General features: G+C 51.7%; 1 protein-coding gene across 1 annotated transcript; it reads left to right on the top strand.

Annotated features, from left to right (window-relative positions):
• The first annotated feature begins 14648 nt into the window (after nucleotides 1-14648).
• On the top strand, nucleotides 14649-18166 carry Camk2n1 (calcium/calmodulin dependent protein kinase II inhibitor 1). Its single transcript, XM_034501580.2, has 2 exons — nucleotides 14649-15312; nucleotides 16674-18166. Exons 1-2 carry the CDS (start codon nucleotides 15147-15149, stop codon nucleotides 16742-16744), a joined length of 237 nt encoding a protein of 78 aa, XP_034357471.1. The 5' UTR covers nucleotides 14649-15146; the 3' UTR covers nucleotides 16745-18166.
• The last annotated feature ends 2848 nt before the right edge of the window (nucleotides 18167-21014 follow it).

Here is a 21014-nt window from a genome sequence, read left to right as displayed (position 1 = left end):
CTAGACAGCTGGCCTAGGGTGCCACCTGGCCTTGCTGACATAGTTGTCTGACAAATGTGTCTTGTGTGGAACACTGGAGAAGCTGAGGTGGCGTGGGGCACTGAAAGACAGCAAGGGGATGTTAGTATCCAGTGCTGTGTGCCCAGTATTGTTTCAGCTGCTATTGGTGGCAAGCCAGTCTTGTGAGTTTGAGACTAGCCCAGTCTACATAGTGAGACCCTATCTCAGAACAGCAGGGCTGAAGTGATGGCTCAGTGGCGAGGACCAGCCCTCTGCCCGGGTGGTCACAACCATCTAGCTCTAGTTCATGGGGATCCCACACCCTCTTCTGAGGGTACTTGGCATGCACACGCTGTGCAAATATACATGCAGGTAAAATATGCATGCACACAAAATTAAAAACCTGGAAAAGAAAAACAACTCTGCATTTGCAAAGGGAGTCACTCAGCACAGCCCACAGGCTGTGCCAGTGAGTGCATGAGCCAGAAGAGGTGAGGTTCATGAGGGTTGAAAACTCACTGGAAGTTATAGCCACCACCCAACTCCAGGTAAACAGTCAGCAGTGCAGTGGCAGCACGAAGTCTGTAGAGAAAGGTGACCATGCTGGAGGGACAGAGTGAGCATCTGATGTAGAGTCCTGCCCAGTGAGGTGTGAAGACCTTGGCTGGACAGGGTAAGGAGACTACTCGGAAGCCCCTCCCCCTCCCCTGGCCTTCCTGTAAGGCAGCTGCAAGGGCCCAGTGGGGCTAAGGTGCTGATTTTGGAGCCCACATATGCCAGAATCAAGAACAAATCTCTTCAAAGGGATTAGGAGAAAGGGCTTGTCTGTCCCACCCAGTGGACCTCTGCAGGTGCCTCCCACCATGGGGGACAGGAGCAGAAGAGTCTCCCAGCCACTGGAAGTGGACCTGTCCCTCGCACTGGGATTGGGGCACAAGGCCCCTGCTTGAGCCTCACATATCTGACCCCACCACTGACTTGCTATATATATATATAGCACCTGCCATCCATGGCAGCTCCTTCCTTCTGCCTTACAAGTCTCACCTCTGGAAGGGTTCTGAGGCCTCATAGGGGCCCCAACAACCAATATGTGGGACCAGAATTGAGTTGAAAGGTGCTTAGGGAAACAAAAGGGAGCTCTCAGTGGGGCTGGGTGTCCTAAGTGCCTGTCATTCTCCTCAGCCCTTTGATCCCCAGCTGACAAGGCTAGGTGTGAGTTATGTTCAATAACTGCAGCTGGCCTGGAATGCCCATGCAGGCACCCTGCATGCTAAGGCTTCAGCCCCTAAAGTTGGTATTGGTACCCCTAGTTCATTTCCAGTACGTGAACTCAGCTAACTGGGAAGCCTGTAGTCTTTGCTGGGAGCACTTGAGACCTGGGAACCCAGTAAGAATTGTCTACAGGCAGTCCTGCCCTGTGTCCATGGCCCGGGTTCCAGGACCTTCTTGGAGACTGATCTACAGATGCCTCAGCCCTTGTGACAAATGGCCTAGAGTCTGCTTAGGTTCCCCACACATCTTCCTGTGTACACGAAGTCATCCCTAGATTATCCTAATACAAGGCAGGTCCTGGGCGCCTGGGTGAGAGGGTGACTGCTATTTGGGAAATAGGAAAATAAATGTGTAGGTGCTCACCTCAGTTTCTTTCATGAATACTTTTGATTGTGGCTGGATAAATTCACAGGCCCAGAAGCCATAGAGTAAGAGAACCCTTTCTGTTATCATAAGCAGCATTTTTACCATCCAGTCAGCACTCCATCCAGTCAGCGCCCTCCCCAGCACATCCTGGTGGTGGGTGGGCTAGAAGGTGGGCTTCAGAGTCCCCTTTCATTCAAAAGTCTAGTGGATCATGGAAAAAGCAAGCAAAGCCATGGACAGCTAGGCCAAAACTCATGCCCTTCAGAAGCCTGATCCAGTGTTGTGGAAAGGCCGTCTGGGCCGTGGTGCTGATGCTGAGGAATCCTGCAGGGCAGGAGGGCGGGCTGCTGGAGTTTGGTGTTACCGAAGGGCATTTGTCTATCCATCAAACATTGTGTGTTTTGTGTCTGCAGATGGAAAACGAGTGACTCCTAGCTCTGTCCTAGAAGGGAGAGTGTTTCATTACAAGCTAGTGTTTGTCAAGGAGTGATGTGGCAGGGACAGGAGATACACTGGTTCACTGGCTTCCACAGAAGGACATTTTTCTTAGTCTGTTTTCTGTTCCTATAGCAGTAAATTTGAGGCTGGGTAATTCCTGAAGAACAGAGGTGGATTTCTAGTAATTCTAGAGATTGGGGAGTCCAGGCGCATGGCGCCTCTGCTGAGGCTCTTTATCCCATGTCATAATAGCAGAGAGCATGGCGTGCTTAGGGAGGGGAGAGAGATCCAGTCATTTGAATAACCAGCTAACCCCTCCCCCCCACACATGGCCTTATTACATTTATGGCCTTCTCACATTTTGACAGTTGCCAGCAAACTCTTCATCCTGTGACAGTGGCACTAAAATATTAATGTGGGTTTGGGAGAGAACATTTAAGCTATGGTGTGTGTGGGGGGCTGGGGTGCTGAAGAGATGGCTCAAGAGGCTGGTCTTCCAGAGGATACAGGTTCAATTCCTAGCACCCACGCAATGGCCCTCAGCCATCTCTAACTCCAGTTTCTGGGGGAGCTTCTCTGCCTCCGGGCATCGGGCATACACATAGTACGTATATAAAATATCTATGCATAAAGATAATCACCACGCCCGCACCCCCAGTAGTCCAAGGTTTTTCTGGCTGGAGCAGATCCTCTGACCATGAGAAATAAACATCTAAGGGCAAGCCATCATGCCATCATGAAAAGAAGAGTCTGGAGTAACTCATTCAAATGACTTATGTCCTGCCTCTGCTTAAGCCTTTCTCAAGTTCTGTCATCTACAAGTTCAAGGCCCCCTTCTGACGCATGTGAAGCCACCTCTCCAATTCCTCTCCCTGACCCAAATTATTATTCTCCTTCTTCCTCCTCTCCTCCTCCTCACCTCCTTTTTCTGTTTTCGAGACAGGCTTTCTCTGTGTAGCCCTGGCTGTCTTGGAACTCACCTTCCAAGTGCTGGGATCAAAGGCGTGCGCCACCACTGCCCAGTGTTGACCCGAATTTCTGAGCCACTTTCCTTAACCACACTGCTCCCTGGCCTTGCTCATGGTGACTCAGACCCTGGAGTCTACTCCTCCTACGACTCCTTACTCTGTTCACCCTGGGGACTCTGCTCTGAGCATCTCCTTCATACTCTCCTGCATCCTGCACTGGGCTGGGTCAGGTTTCTTCATCTAAGATCTCAAAATACATTTTTATCTGTTACTGTTCCTAGCCTTATGGCCCAGGTCTAGGATATGGACTGTGCTACTTAGTTCCCTTAGGTCGTGTGATCTTAACATTGTCACTAAGAGGTGTTCTTACACAGTACGTGATGCTCACCTTCACCTGGGAGTAAGCTGTTTCGCCTTTGTTGTATTCTGAGGCGGGGTTATGGAACACAGGTGTGATTTGAATGCTTGATCTTACCTGAGTCTCCGAAGTGCTGGGAATATGACATATATGCTTGTACCACAATTTGTAAATAAAGGAAACCAAGGTCCAGAGAAGTGGACTGTCTCACCAAATACACAGAGCGGGAGGAGTGAACTGAGGCCCGGGACTCCGAACTCTTAGCTGTGGAGGCTGTATTGGTTACTCTTCTTGCTGTAACCAGATGCTCAACAGAAAACAACTCGAAAGAGGAACAAGTTATTCTCGGTTTACAGAGAGACAGTTCATCATGGTGGGGCAGGCAAGGCGGCTTGTTCACAAAGTAGGAAGTGGAGGAAAATGAACACTGGTATTTAGGTTCCTTCTCCGTGGGATGGTGCCTCCCGATTCAGGAAGGGTTGGGCCTCTCTAGAAATGACCACCCAGACTTTGTCAGGGATGTGTTTCCTAGGCAATTCTAAATCCAGAGAAATTGACAGTGAAGGGTAGCCCGATGCTTGTCACCTGGACACTGTACATGCATGGCTTAAATGTGTCTAGTTAATCTCTAAAAGTCCCCAAAATCTTAACAGTACCTAAGTCCAAGTTCAAAGTCTCTTCTAAGACAAGGGCTGAAAAAGAAGAAAAAGAAAAAAAGGGGGATGGGATAAAGGGTTCCTGGGTGGTGGGGGGAATGGGATAAGGGTAAAATATGAAATGTAAATATAATATCCAATAAAAAAAGAAGAAGACAAGGGCTGGAGAGATGGCTCAGTGGTTAAGAGCACTGACTGTTCTTCCAGAGGTTCTGAGTTCAATTTCCAGCAACCACCTGGTGGCTCATAACCATCTGCAATGAGATCTCATGCCCTCTTTTGGTGTGTCTGAAGACAGCTACAGTGTACTCACATACATAAAATAAATAAAATCTTAAAAAAAAAAAAAAAAAAAAAAACTCAAGGCAAACTCGGCAAGTGCAAGCCCCTATAAAATAATTGCGTTCCATATTTCTGATGCACAACCACACAGAATCAGTGTGGGAGGGAATTGAGGCACAACAAGGAAAGGTGATACCAAAGCCAGACCAAAACCTGCAGGACAGACAGACACCCAACCCTGGAGCCCAGTCCAGCATCTGCAACTGATGGCATCATCAAAGGACTTGAACAGCCATGTCTCTCCAGCTCTGCCACCTGCAGCACACAGCCTTTCTGTTTGGCCTATGGTCCTGGCATCTCCAACATCCTGGGGTCTCCTCTGCTGTTAGGCTTTACCATGATGGCTTCTCAGGGCCCCACATGGAACCTAAACCCGCCACACACACACTGGCTGGATTCAATTGCTTTCTGGAACTTTGCTGCAAGGCTCCATGGCCCTGTAACTCTTCCCTTGCAAGTTTGCATGTCTCCACTGCACCACGCTGACAACCCTGTGAGGGTATGCTGCCTGCTGGAGATGTGCCCCAACTTCACTGACCTCTCTGCTTCTCTTCTCCTCTCTCTGTTTCCCAAGGGAAACATCCCTTCAGCTGCATTCCTGTCCAATCACAGAGCTCTTTGCCCGCTCCCAGGGCAGAGTGTGGGGATTCTCTTCAGTGGTGCTAATCTTGATTTACCGGCTTTCTCTGCAAAGTCGCCGATTGACCGCCCAATCCCCTTATCTTTTTGTTCTTTCTCACTGTGGATCTGACAGCAGTGAGCAGTAACCCTGGCACAGACTGAGGACGACTACCTTCAGATTTTCTCCACAAAACAAATTAGCCCATTACCTTTCATGTTATCTTCACCTGGGTTCTCAGGACATGGTCAGAACGAGCCGGGATGTGATGTGGACGGCCTCTGCCAAAGTTCCCAATGGAATTCTTGTTCACCTCTGAAACCCCATGAGTGGAGTCTTTCTTGGTTGTTTTTTCTCTCTCCAAACCCTGCTCTTTCAGATTTCCATTGCCATGGCCCTGTTCGCTCCCTTCCCAGTGTTCTAGGATGTCTCTAGCCTGTAGACCCAGGCTCTTCCACATTCCTTCTGCAAACCAGTCCAGTGGCCCGTGGACCACGTGGCCTGGCCTATCAAGGCACTGGCCCCTGCTCCTGGAATACAGGTCCTGTATCAGTTACTTTTCTCATTGCTGTAACCAAATACCCAACAAGAGCAATCTGAAGGAGAAAGAATTTATTTTGGCTCACAGTTTAAAGGGAAACAGTCTGTCATGGTGGGGCAGGCATGATGGTGAGCAACTTGCATACATCTGTGCGGATTACAAAGCAGAGAAACATGAAAGCTCTGCTCACTCTCTCCTCTTTCCCTTTTTATTCAGTCCAACAGCCCAGTCCATGAGCTAGTGATGCCAACATTCAGGAGGATCACAGACATACCCAGACAGTAGATCACCCCGGACAGTGATTCTCAACCTGTGAGTGGTGACCCCTTTGGGGGTTGAACGGCCTTTTCATAGGGGTCACCTAAGGCCATCAGAAGACACAGCTATTTACGTTATGACTCATAACAGTAGCAAACTTGCAGTTAATGTAGTGGCAACGAAAATAATTTTATAGTTGGGGTCACTACGTGAGGCACTGCATTAAAGGGTCACAGACAGCATCAGGAAGGCTGAGAACCCCTGCCCTAGGTAGTTCTCCATCCAGGTGACAAAAGCTCACACCTGTCCATGGACTGAGTGAGGATCCCAGAGAAAGGGACAGGAGGGAGGCAGCCTGGAGGAGCTAGCCTCTGGGCCACAGGTAAGGACAGCAACTTGGTTGCTAAGTGATAGAAGAGCGGCTCTTTTAGAGCCTGTGTACCAAGGGGGGTGACTCATATAGGAGGGACATCATGTGAAGTGGCTTGCCCAGAGAGTTGAAAATTTCACACAAGAACACCAGGGCACCATTATCAGACTATGGCAACGGAACTGACCCAAACAGAGAGCTCAAAGACTCAAAGACTGGTTTTCTCTGGTCCTGGATCCATTTTTGTTGTTGTTGTTTTAAGACAAGGTCTTACTATATAGCCTAGCATGGCCTCAAACTCAGGCCCTTCCTGCCTCAACCTCCAGAATGGTGATTTCATCTGTGCCTGGCTGCTGTGTGATCTCGGCCCAGTGGTGGAACCTCTCTGACCTCCAGTTCTAACTAGAAAAGGAGCAGGTGGGATTAGAACACAGCAAAGCTCCATCCAGCTCAGGCATTTTGTGTGTCCGCAAGATGGAGAGTCGAAGACGTGCGTGGGGGGCCCTCCCGTGTGCTGGTCATCTGAGAGCTGAGCGGCTTCTTTTTTGGCCTGGCTGTGCCACAGCCACAGGATGATGTTTGTGGAAAACCGGAGAGCGCAGCACGTTCCCTCTCTAATTAGATAGCGTCAACGTAACCATTTTGAATGAAATAACTTTCCTTGTGTGATGTCCCCAGTTGCTCCCTGAAGTGCTCATTAGTCACTTCCCTGCAGCTGCCTTATTGTTTTCCAGATGCCAGCCAGGGGACTTGGCATTTCCCTTCCCTGATTGGAGTGGGCAGGCTGAGCTGGGAACATAGGCAAGCATCACGGGGAGGGGCTTTGCGGCTTTTGCTCTTCCTCCTCATGCCTTCCGGGGCCACCACCTCACATTAGGGGCCTCAAAGCAGATACCTATACTTCTGGGTTGAGACTGGTGGTGGCCACAGAAAAGCTCAACACATGTTTATGAGGCCCTTAGTGTGTGCCTGACATCTGAGTGCTTGAGGGTACAAATGGGTTGCATGTCCCTGCTCTTCATAGCCTTTCCTCCTTTGCCGGGTGCCCCTTAGGAGGGCGCTTCAAGTATGCTGGCAATGTTTTATTCATCCTCTTCCTCTCTGCCACCCTTCCCAGGCTCTACTCAAAGTGAGAAGCCTCCCATAGCGTCTGACATGACCACCAGGTGGTGCTGTGCGCCCACAGTTGAGGACTTCCGGGGCACTTGGGCAGAAAAACAGGTTATCATCAGAGGCCTGTGCAATTTTCTTGACCAGGAGGCTTGGAAATAGGCCTCGGAGGTCTGAGAAAAGAATCTAGGAAGGACCCTGGGCTGCCAATCCCAGGACCATCTTGGCACACTCTGGTAAGGATGAAACTGAAATTCTGTAGCTTCCACCTTCTTTGCCCAACTCACCAGGACACTGGCTGAAAGTGTGAGAATTTGGAGACACTCTGCAAAGTGCTGGAGGGGGGGAAGGGTCCTCACATCACTACCCGCTGTGGTTTCCCAGGCACTCACCTCTAACTGAGCTAGCCATCTTTCCCTTCTCCAACTAGATATGCATAATGTATCAGATGTCTTAAAATATGCACATGACTTCACGCAGGGGAGGGATGCTGGGGGAAAAAAACCCTTATGACACAGATTTTAGCTTTTGATTTTTTTTTTTTTTTTAACTCTGGGAGAAATTTTATTTCTCCCCAGCCTGGTTCTTTGCCAGCTCTCATTTCCCTCTCTCCAGTCCTTTCCCACCCCCCACCCCCGCCCCCGCTCTGGCCCCCAACTGCCTGCCTCCTTTGCCTCTAGCTGCCTTCCCTCTTCTTCCTCCTATGTCCTGGCCCTTTTCATTATGACCCTTCCCATCCTAACCGATGGTTGGATTGGTCTTCTCCCCTGACGGCTTTTTAGCTCTTTTTGATTTCTGTGCATCTTCCTCATTGCCAGTGTTCTGATCTGGCCCCGCCCCCTGGACCAAATAGCTTTCTGCACTCAACCATCCCCGCCCCAGGGCTGCCAGGCAGGCTCTCCCTAATCGCGCATAGACTGCCCTTCAGCCACCAGCTTTTCCACTTTGTTACAAGGGAATTTCTGTCTCTCTCTGCAGACCCCGAGGGCTGAGGGCGGAGGGACCCCACTGCATGGAACTGTTCCCTGTCCTTGCTTTAAGGTACAGACTCCATCCATACCTTGCCTGAGCCTCACTCTCCCATTTGATGGCTGAGAGGAATTCTGACTCAGAGAGGGCAATGCTGTCTCCAGGTTACACCGTGGGGAGGAAGGATATGGGCCAAGGCTGGTCTCTTGCTTTGCCCCCACTAATTCGTGCTTCTGAAGCTCTCAAGCGTCTCTCCACAGGGTGGAAAGGATCCCTTTCTCACCTGACAGAACTATGGGGCGGTCCAGAGCATTGCACATCGGCTTTCTGTATGCAGACTCGGCTCAGCAGCTAGTGGGGGGTCTCTCTCTTGTCAGGGTTAAGAGATCTGGTTCTGAGCTCAGATCCAGGCCTCTCCTTAGCTCATTCATTCTGTGGCATATGGGCTGGAATTGCAAACTGATGCTGTGTTGTCCCAAGGACACACTGGAGGGAGACGCTGCAGTGCGGTTTCTAGAACATAGCCTTCTCTTCATCATCCCAAGGCCCTTCAGGTTCCTAGAAATCTTGCACACAAGGTTTTGCGCCCTGGGAAAAGAGTTATCTCTTTCATAGACTCCTTTGGCCTGGGTCAGGTTTCCATGGTTACAGTGAGGTGAGGTGAAAGAGCTTGCCCCCACTTTTCCAACTCCTGGAATCCTCAAGGGAGCACTGCCACCCAGCAGTGGCAGACCTTGGCCTTCAGACTGGAACCTGTTGGCTTTCATTGTCAAGGTGGCCTTGGGCTGTCACTTTGCTTTTCTGGCCTGGATGCCCTCAACTGTAAGATTTAGGTGACAGTCAACAGCCATTTTCCAGGGGCCTAGGGGTGGACTTATGTGTAGTTAACAGGACTTGAGCATAGCAGTTAACAATCGCTGGGTGGGGTGGAGCTTGGAATCAGAGCTCTGTGGCCTCTCTGAGCTGGAATGGGGTCACATTTCTCTTCTGTCCCCCTTTACCAGCGTGTTTCGACTCCATTCTTGTTGAAATTGAGGCTTTAAAAAAAAAAAAACAAAAAACCGTGTACTGGTGTTTTTGTCTGTTTGTGAACCAAGTGTGTGCCTGGTGGGGGAGGAGAGCATTGAATTTTCTGGAGCTGGAATTACAGGTGTGAGATACCATGTGGGTTTGGGGAACCTAACCCAGGTCCCTTACAAGAGCAGACAGTATTCTTAACTGCTGAGCCATCTGTCCAGTCCAGGAGTGAGGGTTCTTAAGGGGTAGAAGCTTCCTGGGAGCCCTGGACAGGGAACACTGCACAGACACTTGATAGCTCTCAGGCATGAGGCTTTAGAAGCCTCCAGATTCCCAAGGCTCCCAGGCAAGATTTCATAGGAATTAAAAGTTCCACCCTCTCTTGTGTCCCAGGGTGGGTGGAACATGTCCCATTATTATCACAGTGTGGTCATACTGGGTTTGTCTATTGGTCTGCCATTAATATCCTAGCCCAAGAAGCAGCTGGAGTTTCCCAGGGCTCCTGAGCCCTGCTTTGCAAAATTTCATTTGAATAAGAAGCCTTAGTGATTAGACAGAGGAGTGCGTTTGCGCATGTGTGCATTTGTGTGTGAGCATGTGTGTGCATGCATGTATGTTGAATTGTATTCTTTCAAAGAATACAATTCACCTCCCTGGAATCCTCCCACTGTGTTAGGGCAATAGTGGGGAATGTGGTTGAATCTACTCTGGGCTCAGAGGGATCATTCCTGCTGGTCAGCCACTTAACCTCTCTGGACATGACCAGCTCATCACCTACATGATGCTGCATCCCAGGCCTTTCTCCCTGTTGATGGGAAAGGGTCTGAGCCAGCCACGGCAAGTTGTGACACACCCAATGCACATCTCTATGGGAACCTGGGTTTGGCCTGCTGGCAGGTGCTCACCACCAGAGGATGTCCAACAGCCATATTCTTCCCTAGTCCTGCCTTCTGATGCTGCTGACTGTGCCTCAGTGTCCCCATCTGAATAGATGGAAGGGAATGGGGACAGAGGAAGCCTCTATACTGGCCCTGACTTCCTGTGCCTTACCAGTCCTGGGTGCTCAGAGCACAGCAGAGGCTTTGGATATAAACTTACAATGGTAGAATGTGCTAGAATGACCCATGGAAATGTATAGGCCTAGTGGAGAGATTTCAGGTGAAATCTAAGAGGAAGCTGAGAGGAGACTATGGGGGCTTTGCTTCAAACACTTTTTGTCGACTTGGGATTTGCTGCTCCCTCCCTCTTTTTAGTACTGGGAATTGAACCTAGGGCCTCGGAGAGTCCCAGCCCTGGACTGCTACATCATGGGGGATGGAGAGGAAGATGGACTCTCCTCTTCCCCAGGTTTCCCACTTCATGATCTAGTCAGAGGCCTAGAGTGAGGGGCAATTGATTTAAAAGCTGCAAAGAGAGCTGGGGGATGCTCATCTGTACCCTCAGCACTCAGGAAGCTGAGGCAGGAGCATCATGAGCGTCGGCCAGCCTGGGCTACATAGTAAGATCCTGTCAAAATAAATAAATTAATTAAATTAAATATATTAGTATGTAAGTGTATATATGTATATATAATATATAATATGTAAATATGTAAGTATAGATATGTATATATGTGTATATACACACATTATGTATACACACACACACACACACACACACACACACACACACACACACAGAGCCAGGAATAGCAGCCCATATTTTTAATCTCAGCACTCAAGAGGCAGATTTCTGAGTTCAGGCCAGCCAAGGATACACAAACCAGGCAGACGGACAAACAAAGCAAAAATCAAAATAACAAAGCCATAAAGAAAGGCAGTTGTAAAAACCACATTTATTGAGGGCATACTACGTGCCAGGCACCATGCATGGCTGATCTCCTTTCAGAGAGGAAGGCCTCTGAGTATAGCTTGTTCTTACCCCAGTTGACAGGGCATCAGCACACTGTGAGTTCCTGTGACAAAATGCGAGGCAGAGACGACTTTTGGAGAGAAATTATTTTAGCTCACAGCTCTAAAGTGTCCAGTTCACGGCCAATTGGCTCTGTGCTTCCAGAGAAGGCAGTACATGGTGACAGAAGGTACGTGGTCGAGGATGTTCATATCATGGGTGCCAGAGTTAGTGAGAGAGGGACCTGGGGACCAAAGAGCACCTCTGAAAGCATATCACCAATAACCTAGTTCCTTCAGCTAGGCATTACCTCTGAAAGCTTCCAGAACCTTCTGAAATAGTGTCACCAGATGGGAGCATAGAAACCTGTGGGTAAATTTCTATTTAAACCCTAATAATAGGAGAGGAAACGGGACCAGAGAGGTGGATAGAAGTGACCAGAGGGGTTAGAAGTAACAGCAGGGATTTGATGTCCCCAAACATGTAACGGCAACTTCCTCTCTGGACACGGAAGAGCATGGTCTTTATCTCTACTGCTTTGCCACCAGGGTCTGGTGTCTTTGCACAGTTGTGGGCCTCTGGGGTGGGGACAGGTGGAAATGGAGTCCTAAGACATATGTTAGTTAACTCAGGCTATAGGTATGACCAGCTGAGACCAGAAGAAACAAATGATCAAAGACTGAGTGATCAGACAGTTGGGAGGGGCAGAAAATGGACCCCTCCTGACTCCCAACTTCCCTTGCGACCTCAGACAGAACACTTAACTTCCAGTTACCTGTTCTGCAAATTGGTAACTGCAAAAGTCCATTCCCCACCAGCCTCACCTTCTTATGAAGGCTGAGTTTTCAAAGATAATAATCTTGGAGATGTTTTTTTCAGAACTGGAGCAAGAACCCAGGATATCATGCACGGCTAAGCAAGTGTTCTACCTCCGAGCTACCTTCCCAGGCCTTACCGCTGATTTTCAGGCTGTCAGTGTTCATGTGCTCAGAAAGCAGGCATACTCATGAAGCCAATGTGTGGGTACTGAGTTGGAAAAGTGGGTGCTGCCACCTCCAGCTTTATTTGCCCAAGGCAAGGTAAACATAACAGGCTCAGGTTTATAACTGCCTTCTCCTCTCTCTCACTGTCTGGGTGGAGTCTTCAGCTCTGTGTGACTTTTATCTTCTTCACAGTGAGGCCCTAGTAGGTACTTAACTTGTAAGTTGCTTTGTGTTGCTCTGTAGCAAGGATTAGGCCCTGGTCCTGGCTCTATCACTAGACCATGACCTTGGCCAAGTCACTCATCCTTTTCCTGCCTGTCAGTTAAACACAAGCAGCCTCTCCTCTTTCTATCCACGGAGGCCCTAGTATTTGAGACAGCAAGTCTCAAATAAGGAATGTGAAAAGCACAGCACAAAAGTAAGAGCTGCTTGTAAGTTTATACCACCCTGTGTCTTAGGCCTTTGTCATCTCTCTCAGCATGAAGAGCTAACCTCACAGCTGACTCTCAGCAGGGCCTTAATGAATGGAGACAGGCAGCTTCTGGAGGGAGCAGCCACAATCTGGGGACCTGCTGCTTCTAGCGTTGACAAGCCATAGGACAAGCCATAGGACTCGAGCCAGCCAAGGCCCTTTCAGCTTTGGTTTTCTATATGGAGATTGCAGGCTTGGGTTAGGTGACGTTTAGGGAGGCTTCCCAGCCCAGGTGGCTCTGAAGTAGGGGCCTGGTTAAAGACATGCACCTTCTCACCCAGGGACCCATTTCTGACTCGACTAATGCATATCCACTAACAGCCCAGCCCCAGGGGCCTTCTACTCTTTAACTGTCTCAAGGGGCACACTGGCAGTTGGGCAGTCGAACTTCTGTCATGACAGGGGAGACTACTGGGGTAGAGGATAGATCGCTTGCCCAAAAATGTCACTCCTAGGGAACTACAGGGCTGGGGTTTAAGACTGGGCCTGAACTCAGAAGACAAGCTTATTCCACCTGTCACAATCTCCTATTCCTCCACCCCTTTGTCTACTCACCCTGAGGTCTGGATTCTAGAAACCAGCCAGCCCTTTAACATTGGGGGACAGGAGTCGGGGCGAGGGTTCTAGGGTCTTCTCAGGCTGATGAAAACCCCCTCCCCTGCTCTCCGTCTGGAGGTGGGGTTCTAGGTGACCTGGGAGCCTCGTGATAAGGATTAGCATCCTAGCCCTGCCTCTCTCCAGCAGGCTGCTGACCTTGAACTGGTTACCACTTTCTGGGGTTAGGCCAGCTCTGCTGAGCAGGTCTGGTCTCCTGGGGAGAGCAGGTGCTGCGGGCTCAGTCGGGGATAATGAGCGCTCCTCACACACCTTGCCCCCTTGAGGTTACCATCTGGCAGACAGATGCGCCTCCCAGGCCTCTCGGGCTTCCCGGGTCTCCCTTACAGGCTGCAGGGAGCTTCTGGTTTTGAGGCCCCAGCATCTCCCCAGAGTTTTATTAAGACTGTTGTTATAAGAGAGGTCCCGGAGGGCAGAGGGCCGCAGGCCCGGGGCGTCCCTAGCGAGTCAGAGGGCTCTAGGAGCCGGGCATCCCGGGCAAGCCCAGAGTAATGAGGTTCTCCCCTATCCCGCGGGAGGCGGGGCTGCCCCCTCCTCCCCTCCTTCTTGTGTGTGTGTGTGTGTGGGGGGGGAGCCAGGGCAAGGCACAGAGGGACAAGAAGTGAGAAAAAGGCCTTCCTGGCAGATCCAGTGGATACGGGGGCAAAGGGATGCCCGGCAGGGTCCAAGTGGGGCACAAGTGTGGTGGGGGAAGGGAGAGGAGTGCCCGCGGGTCGCCCAGTGCGCTCCGATCCTCGACCTCTGTAACTGGCCTCCAGGGAGGTCAGCATCCGCGTCCTTCCCGGCCTGTGCGTCCTCCGTTCCCTCCCCTCCCGCTGCTTCGGGTTCCCCTCGGGAGTCACAGCTAGCCGAGCCGGCGCGCACAGGCTCCGGGTCGGGTAAACACTGCGCGGGAGGGGCGCGGGCCGTGCGGGGCGGGGCGGGGCGGGGCGCACCGGGGCCCCTCGGCGCGGGCCGAACGGAGGGGACAGGGGGCGGGGGCAGGAAGCCAGCCGCGGTCCGGCGCGGCCCCGTGACGTCGCTTAGCTTCCAGGGATCTCTCCCCGAGGCCCACGGGTCCCCTCCTCCCTCCCTCCTCCGGCGCCTCGCTTCCAGCCTGGGCTGGCATTCTCGCTAGCAGCTCTCAGGCTGCTCCTCTGTCCCTGCTTCCCTCTCCCTCTTTCCCCCTCTCTCCTCCTTCCTTCTTTGACCCTCTCTTTCTCCCTCCTTTTGCTTCTCCTCTCTGTCTTTCCGATCCAGATCTAGTCTCCCCCCCCCCCCCCCGCTTTTCTTTTTCTCCCTCCTTCCTCACCCTCCCTCCTCCCGCCGCTCCCTTTGCCTTCTTCTGTCTTTCTGTTTTTCTCCCCGTCGCCCTCTCGGTTTCTTCCCTCCCTCCCTCCCTCTGGGTTTCCTCCCCCTGCCCTCCCTCCTCCTCGCTCCCCTCCCCCTCAGCCGCTCGCTGCTTCCTAGTCCCCGAGTCGTCGCCACCGCCGCCGCCCGCACCCGCGGCAGGACCGGCCCGCGCGCTCCCCGGGGTGCGCCCACCTCGGTCCCGCGCCCTCCGGGCTCGCAGGGACACCCTCCTCCCCGCGCGTCGCGGCCCCGCCCGGCTCGGCCCCCGCCCCGCGCCGGAGAGCGCCGAGGATGTGAGTCCTGCCCGCCGCTGCCGGAGCAGCAGCCACTCGCGCGCGGAGCCCGAGCGCAGCGCAGCTCAGCTGCGGGCGCTCGCTGGGTCGCTCGCGCGGGCTGCGCGCTCCTGCCCCAAGCGCTGTCCCTCCCCGGCCTCTCGCCGGCCCCAGCGCTGCGGCAGCCCCGAGGGCCGTCCCCGGCCGGCCATCCCCGGCCCCAGCGCCGCTGACCCTGTCCTCCGCGGGCGGGGACGCGGGCGGAGGAGGTGCCGCCTCGGAGCCCCCGGACGCGACCATGTCGGAGGTGCTGCCCTACGGCGACGAGAAGCTGAGCCCCTACGGCGACGGAGGCGACGTGGGCCAGATCTTCTCATGCCGCCTGCAGGACACCAACAACTTCTTCGGCGCCGGGCAGAGCAAGCGGCCGCCCAAGCTGGGCCAGATCGGCCGGAGCAAGCGCGGTGAGTTCCCCGCCCCTTACCCCCTGCGGTGCTGCAGCCTGACAGGAGCGCAGGGGTCCCCCAGGTGGGGGGTGGGGGGGGGGGGGGAGGAAGAATCATCTGCGGGATCTAGGGATCCCTCCTGCGGCGGAAGCTGGGTCGGGCTTCGGGCAAGAGTCCGCGTTTGTCTGGGCCACCAACAGGGTCACCCGGGGGCGTGGTAGCCTCTACTTGCAGCCGAGGCCCAAAGGTTATACCCGCGTCCTCAACCGCACCAAAGTTTGCTTTTAGATTTCACACCCCTCCCCCCTTTTGCGCAGTGGAGTCGTAGCTGCACTCCCTCTGCTCTGCCACCCTGGGGTAACGGGTCCCGGAGCTTCTTAGGGGGTCTGCGTGAAGGTCTGCGGAGGATCTTAACTCCCGCGCGGAAGGCGAGGAGCGTTCAGGTCGCACAGGCTTTTCACTGTTACTTGCCAGAGGGGATAAGGGTGGTCTAGCCTGGGATATTGAACTTGGAGAAGCCCCAGAGAAACCGAGACTCAAGGTGCTGCCGGAAAAGACTGGGATGCTGAGGTGAAGTGGGGAGATACTCGGGGGACCGAGGTGGGCTGACAGCTACAGAGCGAGCCTGGGACTCAAGTCTAGGGAGGACGCTGAAGCGCTGGAACAATGAGGGTGACCAACAGGGAGACCTTCCCGTAGAGACCCAGGGTCCTGCACAGGTGATCTGATCATCCAGTACAGGAACCCGTGGAGGGACTGAGAGAGGCCAAGTGGAGACAGCAAGGCAGGCAGAAGAGGCAGCTGGAGGCAAAGCCCCAGGCGGCAGCGAAGAGAGGTTCTGCCCTTTGCTGAGGCACAGAGAGCGGAAGGGTGAAGGCCACCGAAACACCCGGGCACACACCGGGCACAGAGAAGGGAGCACGCGAGGGGCGACACCCGTGCAGGCCAGGCCTAAACTCTCCAGCCGTTGATGGGCGTGGGAACCTACCCCAGCTTCCCTTCCTGCTCCGGGCTTCTTCGAACCCGGTCTGGGATACTGGCACCAGTGTTCTGGAGACCTCAGTTTCCCTTTCTCTCCTTAAAAAGCTCAGGAGACTTCTTTGTAAATGGATGAATCCGGCTGCAGTCGAGCTGGGATGGCTTCCTATAGCTCTCTCTTTCTTAGAATCCAGCTAGGATGCGGATTAAACAGTGGAGCAGTTCAGAACCAGGCAGGGAAAGGAGCCTAGGGCGATGGGGTTGTTCATCCTGCCAGCCTTCCTTCCTCGCCTTACCCTGCACCCCCAAAGTGGGGATAGGCAAAATATCTGCGACCCCTGGCTAGCCCATGCTCTCTCACCTTTCTCTCCCCCTCCCTCTTTTTTTTTTTTTTTTTGCAGTTGTTATTGAAGATGATAGGATTGATGACGTGCTGAAAACCATGACCGACAAGGCACCTCCTGGTGTCTAACTGCCCCAAAGACAATGTGTTGAGGGAAAGAATAAGAAGAGTGGCGGGCTGTGACAGTTACTGACAAAAAGCACGAGATGGAGAAAGCTCTTTGAAATTTATTATTAGCTTGCTACCTGCGATGAAATCAACAACCTGTGTCTCAAGTCAGGGAGACAGATGAGGTGGGGGGGAGAAGGAGGAGGAGGAGGAGGAGGAGGAGGAGGAGGAGGAGGAGGAGGAGGAGGAGGAGGAGGAGGAAGAGGAGGAGGAGGAGGAGGCGGCGGCGGCGGCTCTGGGCTCCTCTACAAAAACAAAAGTTAAAAAAAACACAAAAAGTAAAAAAAAATAAAAAAAATAAAAATCACTATATACACACATATAAAAGAAAAAAGTCTCAGTTGCAGCTATTTGTCAAAATTAATACCTGTTTCTTTTTATATATGGTAAATATTGTGCAATTATAGATCTGGATTTTGAACCACCTCCCGAAAGCAGCACCACATGAAGGTGCTTGTGTTCTCTGCTGATCTGGTTCTTCCCGGTGTTTACACTGTCTAATCTTGCAAAAGTGGTCCTGTGCACTTGGATATGACATGCCGTCTAGTCCAGTTCTATTTCTTATTTTTAAAATGTTGTTTATTCTTGGATGTACAAAAGAAAATTGGGGGAAATGATCTCTGTAGATACTGTTGTACTCTGGTCATGTTTGAAGTTATCGGAAATGAAACCCCGTTTTCAAGCAGAAAGTAACTTTTCTAAGGACCGGTGCTTGGGAAGGCCCCTTCCTTGTCTGATTTTCAGGAGACAGCTGAAAAGCTTGTGCTTCTTTGTTGCAGGAAAGCTCTTTGCCCAGGTTAACACCAACCACAGGTTTTATCTGTCAGAAAGAAGAAGAAGAAGAAGAAAAACAAAGACAAACATGCTTGAGCTTTTTCTAACCTCCCCTTGGGGGTCTGTTGTGCGAACCCCTCTTTCTTCTTCAATATTGTGTCACTTTATTCTCTTTAATGGACTGTAAACAACAACAACAACAAATGTAATCACAAGAGTGCCAAATATCTTGAAACGCCAAAAGGCATTTTGGTTTCCTTCTCTCCCTGTGCTCTGAGTCGTGTCCCCCCCCCCCCCCCCCCCCCCCCCCCCCCCCCCCCCCCCGTACAGGAATGCTTGGACTGTCTTTTCTGTTATTTATAGGGGCTCTCCTAAGGCTCGCCAGCTGCCTGTTTTGCATGGTATTTGCAAAAAAATGCCTCTTGCGTGAGGAATCTTTTACTTTTTTTTTTTTTTTTTTAATTTGTTTGCAACTTTGGACCTCAAGAGGTCTCCACCCCCCACCCCACCCCCAGTTCCTTCTTTTCTTAACTCTATATTCTGTATGTTGCACCTTGAACCAGCACACAGGGCTATTTCTCCAATGTACAATAAAGAACTCTTCCTGTGTGTCCTCTCTTTTCGTTGGCCTTGTTTCTCAGGGACTTTGCTGCCCATCTGACAGGAATAAGGAGATGGTGGCTTCCGCCTGTGGGATGAAACAATTTGTGCGTGTTGGGGGATGGGCCAGGCTTTCCCCAGAGAATGGCTGAATCAGTGGACTTTGAATTTTGCAAATTGGGCTCCTTCTGGCTTCCCTGAGGCTTTGGCCATCCTGGTGGGGTGGGAGGCTGTAGGTTCTGTGGAGACTGAAGCTAAGAGGCTGGACTTGGGTTCAGGTCCCAGCTCGGATTTCCTTACTCTCTGAACTGGACCGTATATAATCCTCAGTTGCCCAATCTGCAAAGACGAAATGAGCTCAGCTTCTGCCTCACAGGGTCAAGAAGAGGAGCACCAACACTTAGTACACCAAAGCCTTCCATATTGGGCCGCCAGCAGCATCCGCTGAATATCACTACAGGCTGGGCTGTGGATACACTCTCTCTGTAACCTCTAGAGCCTACTGTTACTTGCTTGAGGATGAATCTATTCTCTGGGGATTCATAGCCAGGAGGTCCCAGGCAGCTGCTACTCCAGTCTCTAACCACTCATCAGAAAAGCCTGCTGGGCAGGGTGGGGAGCTAGCTCCAGCTCTTGTTAAGGTCATGGTTTTGTGGGGAGAGGACTTAGGAGGAGGGTTTTGACTCAAGAGGTCCCATCCCACCTCCCTCCCGTGGGCTGTTTTGCATGTAGAAGCCCCACTGCCTGGAGCTTTTAATATGTTTGTTGTAAAGCTGTCAGCTGGGGAGTCACAACACAGCTCACAGTGACAGGAGCTTGCTGGTGACTCAGACATCAGGTAAGAGTCCCCACAGGAGGAGGTGCAGAAGAGGGGCTCCACGGGTCTGAGGAGGGGAAGGCGAATGTCTCACCCCCCTTCTTAAGTCTGACAGCCTCAGAAGGTCCCAGCCCAGAGTTCTTCATCCTGTGGTCATTACTGGGACTGATGGGGGAGCTGGAACTGACAGTGCCCAGCCTGCAGATGCTAACAGATGCCAACTTCATTTTCCCAGGCACGTGGTCCTCTTCTTGACTCTGGCTGTCTTCCCTCTTGACCCCAGGCACTCCCTTTTGGACTTGAAGGTCTATAAGCTCCATAGAGCCAAGCAATACAATATATTACCCCTTCCTCCTCCCCAGAAGGCCAAGGGAAAGGATTAGGGCTAGGGCCTGCTTTTTATTCAACTAATAATCTGCCAAGAGGGGCTGAGGCAGGCGAAAAGGTAGCTTTTGGAATGTGGTTTCTGGTACTGCAGTCACTGAGCACTGTCTCAGCACTCCTAGAAACTCAGTGACACTCACTCACCAGCCCCCAAAGAAGCTGAGACCCCAGGGAAGCAAGAAAGACCACCTGAGTTGCTCAAGCTTTTCCTGAACAGCCCCGAGGAACGGGTGCTGTTGTTACCTAGCTGCACAGTAGAAAGCCATTCTCAGAAAGGGTAATTCCTGCCAAGCACCTTGGTTTGTTAGCTGCAGGAGGCAGGATTGGAACCCAGAGCCCACCATCCAGGATGAGGGTGCAGACAGACTTTGGCTCTGTTCCCGGCTTCCAGGATTGTCCTTCAGCCTTTGAAAGTTCTTGTGTTGGTGTGCTTTCCTCAAGCTCTGATGTCTCCATCATCCTGCACAACAGACTACATCAGGGGTCAGAAGGGGGCAGCCAGCACCTGAAACTGCCTGGCATCCTGGGCCAAGGCTGAAGGTCCATTTTAATAAGTGATGTATTAAAACATTCCTGCCGGAGGCCACTGGGTAGCGAAGGCAGGTCCTCAGCCTGGAATGAGTCTGCCTTTCTAGAGGCCTCCATTCAGTAACAAGGAAAATAATCTCCTAAATATATGTTAGTATTGGGTGAACATTTGTTGAGAAGATACTATGGGGACTGGGCAGATACCAAATATGCCACTTGCTGGATATGTCTGGAGTGTCTGGAGAGGACAGTAATGAATATGGAAAAGACTATTAAAAGATGGAGGTGGGGGGCTGGAGAGATGGCTCAGCGGTTAAGAGCACTGCCTGCTCTTCCAGAGGTCTTGGGTTCAACTCCCAGCAACCACATGGTGGCTCGCAACCGTCTGTAGTGGGATCCGATGCCCTCCTCTGGTGTGTCCGAGGAGAATGACAATATACTCACATACATAAAATAAATAAATCTTTAAAACAAGCAAACAAACAAACAAACAAGATGGAGGTGGGGGAGGGTGACTAAACCTCCAAGCATGAACCTGGAGTATCCAGGGCTGCCTTCTTCTGCCAACGTAGCTAATTGAATGTTCTCAATCAGCCTCCATAGCTCTTGATTCTGCTCCTGTGGCCTGTCCAGGTGGATGGGCTGCAGGAATATCAAAGGTATATATATATCCTTATACGAAGAACTGACAAATTAAGTTTGAAAACAGAGCAGCTTGAAGCTTACTCCTGTCTGCCACAGATGGCAGGTGGAGGAGTGAGCCTGGGATGCCTCTGCAGTGAAGGCAGCAATTTCTAGGTGTTCGAGGACTACCCCAGGAGAAGGGAGGGAGACTGACTTTAGGTGGCAGGTGGATTCAGGACTTAGATGGTTTGGATTTGAACCCTTTATCCTGGCTATGAGCTGGGGCAAGGTCTTTGGCTTTCTGGTTCTCCTATAAAGTAAGGATGGTAAGAAGTATCAGGAGAGGGTAAATGGGAACCAGTACATGGCCTGATAACTCAGAAAGTGACAGCCCTTGGTATGAGCATCCAGGAAGTCCTTTCTATGTGTCAGGCAACACAGTGTGTCATGTTTTTAGCTTCTGTACTCAAAGACAGAGACAGTCTCTTTGTGGGTGGAAAGGGC

The sequence above is a fragment of the Arvicanthis niloticus genome, chromosome 5 (genome assembly GCF_011762505.2).
Source record: "Arvicanthis niloticus isolate mArvNil1 chromosome 5, mArvNil1.pat.X, whole genome shotgun sequence".
NCBI lineage: Eukaryota > Metazoa > Chordata > Mammalia > Rodentia > Muridae > Arvicanthis > Arvicanthis niloticus.
This window is presented reverse-complemented; position numbering and strand designations above follow the sequence as displayed.

Bases quoted from the DNA above. Each gene is read 5' to 3' on its own strand.
- Camk2n1 (XM_034501580.2), top strand. From the start codon at position 15,147: ATGTCGGAGGTGCTGCCCTACGGCGACGAGAAGCTGAGCCCCTACGGC. The intron at 15,313-16,673 runs GTGAGTTCCCCG...TTTTTTTTGCAG, and splicing joins GATCGGCCGGAGCAAGCGCG to TTGTTATTGAAGATGATAGG.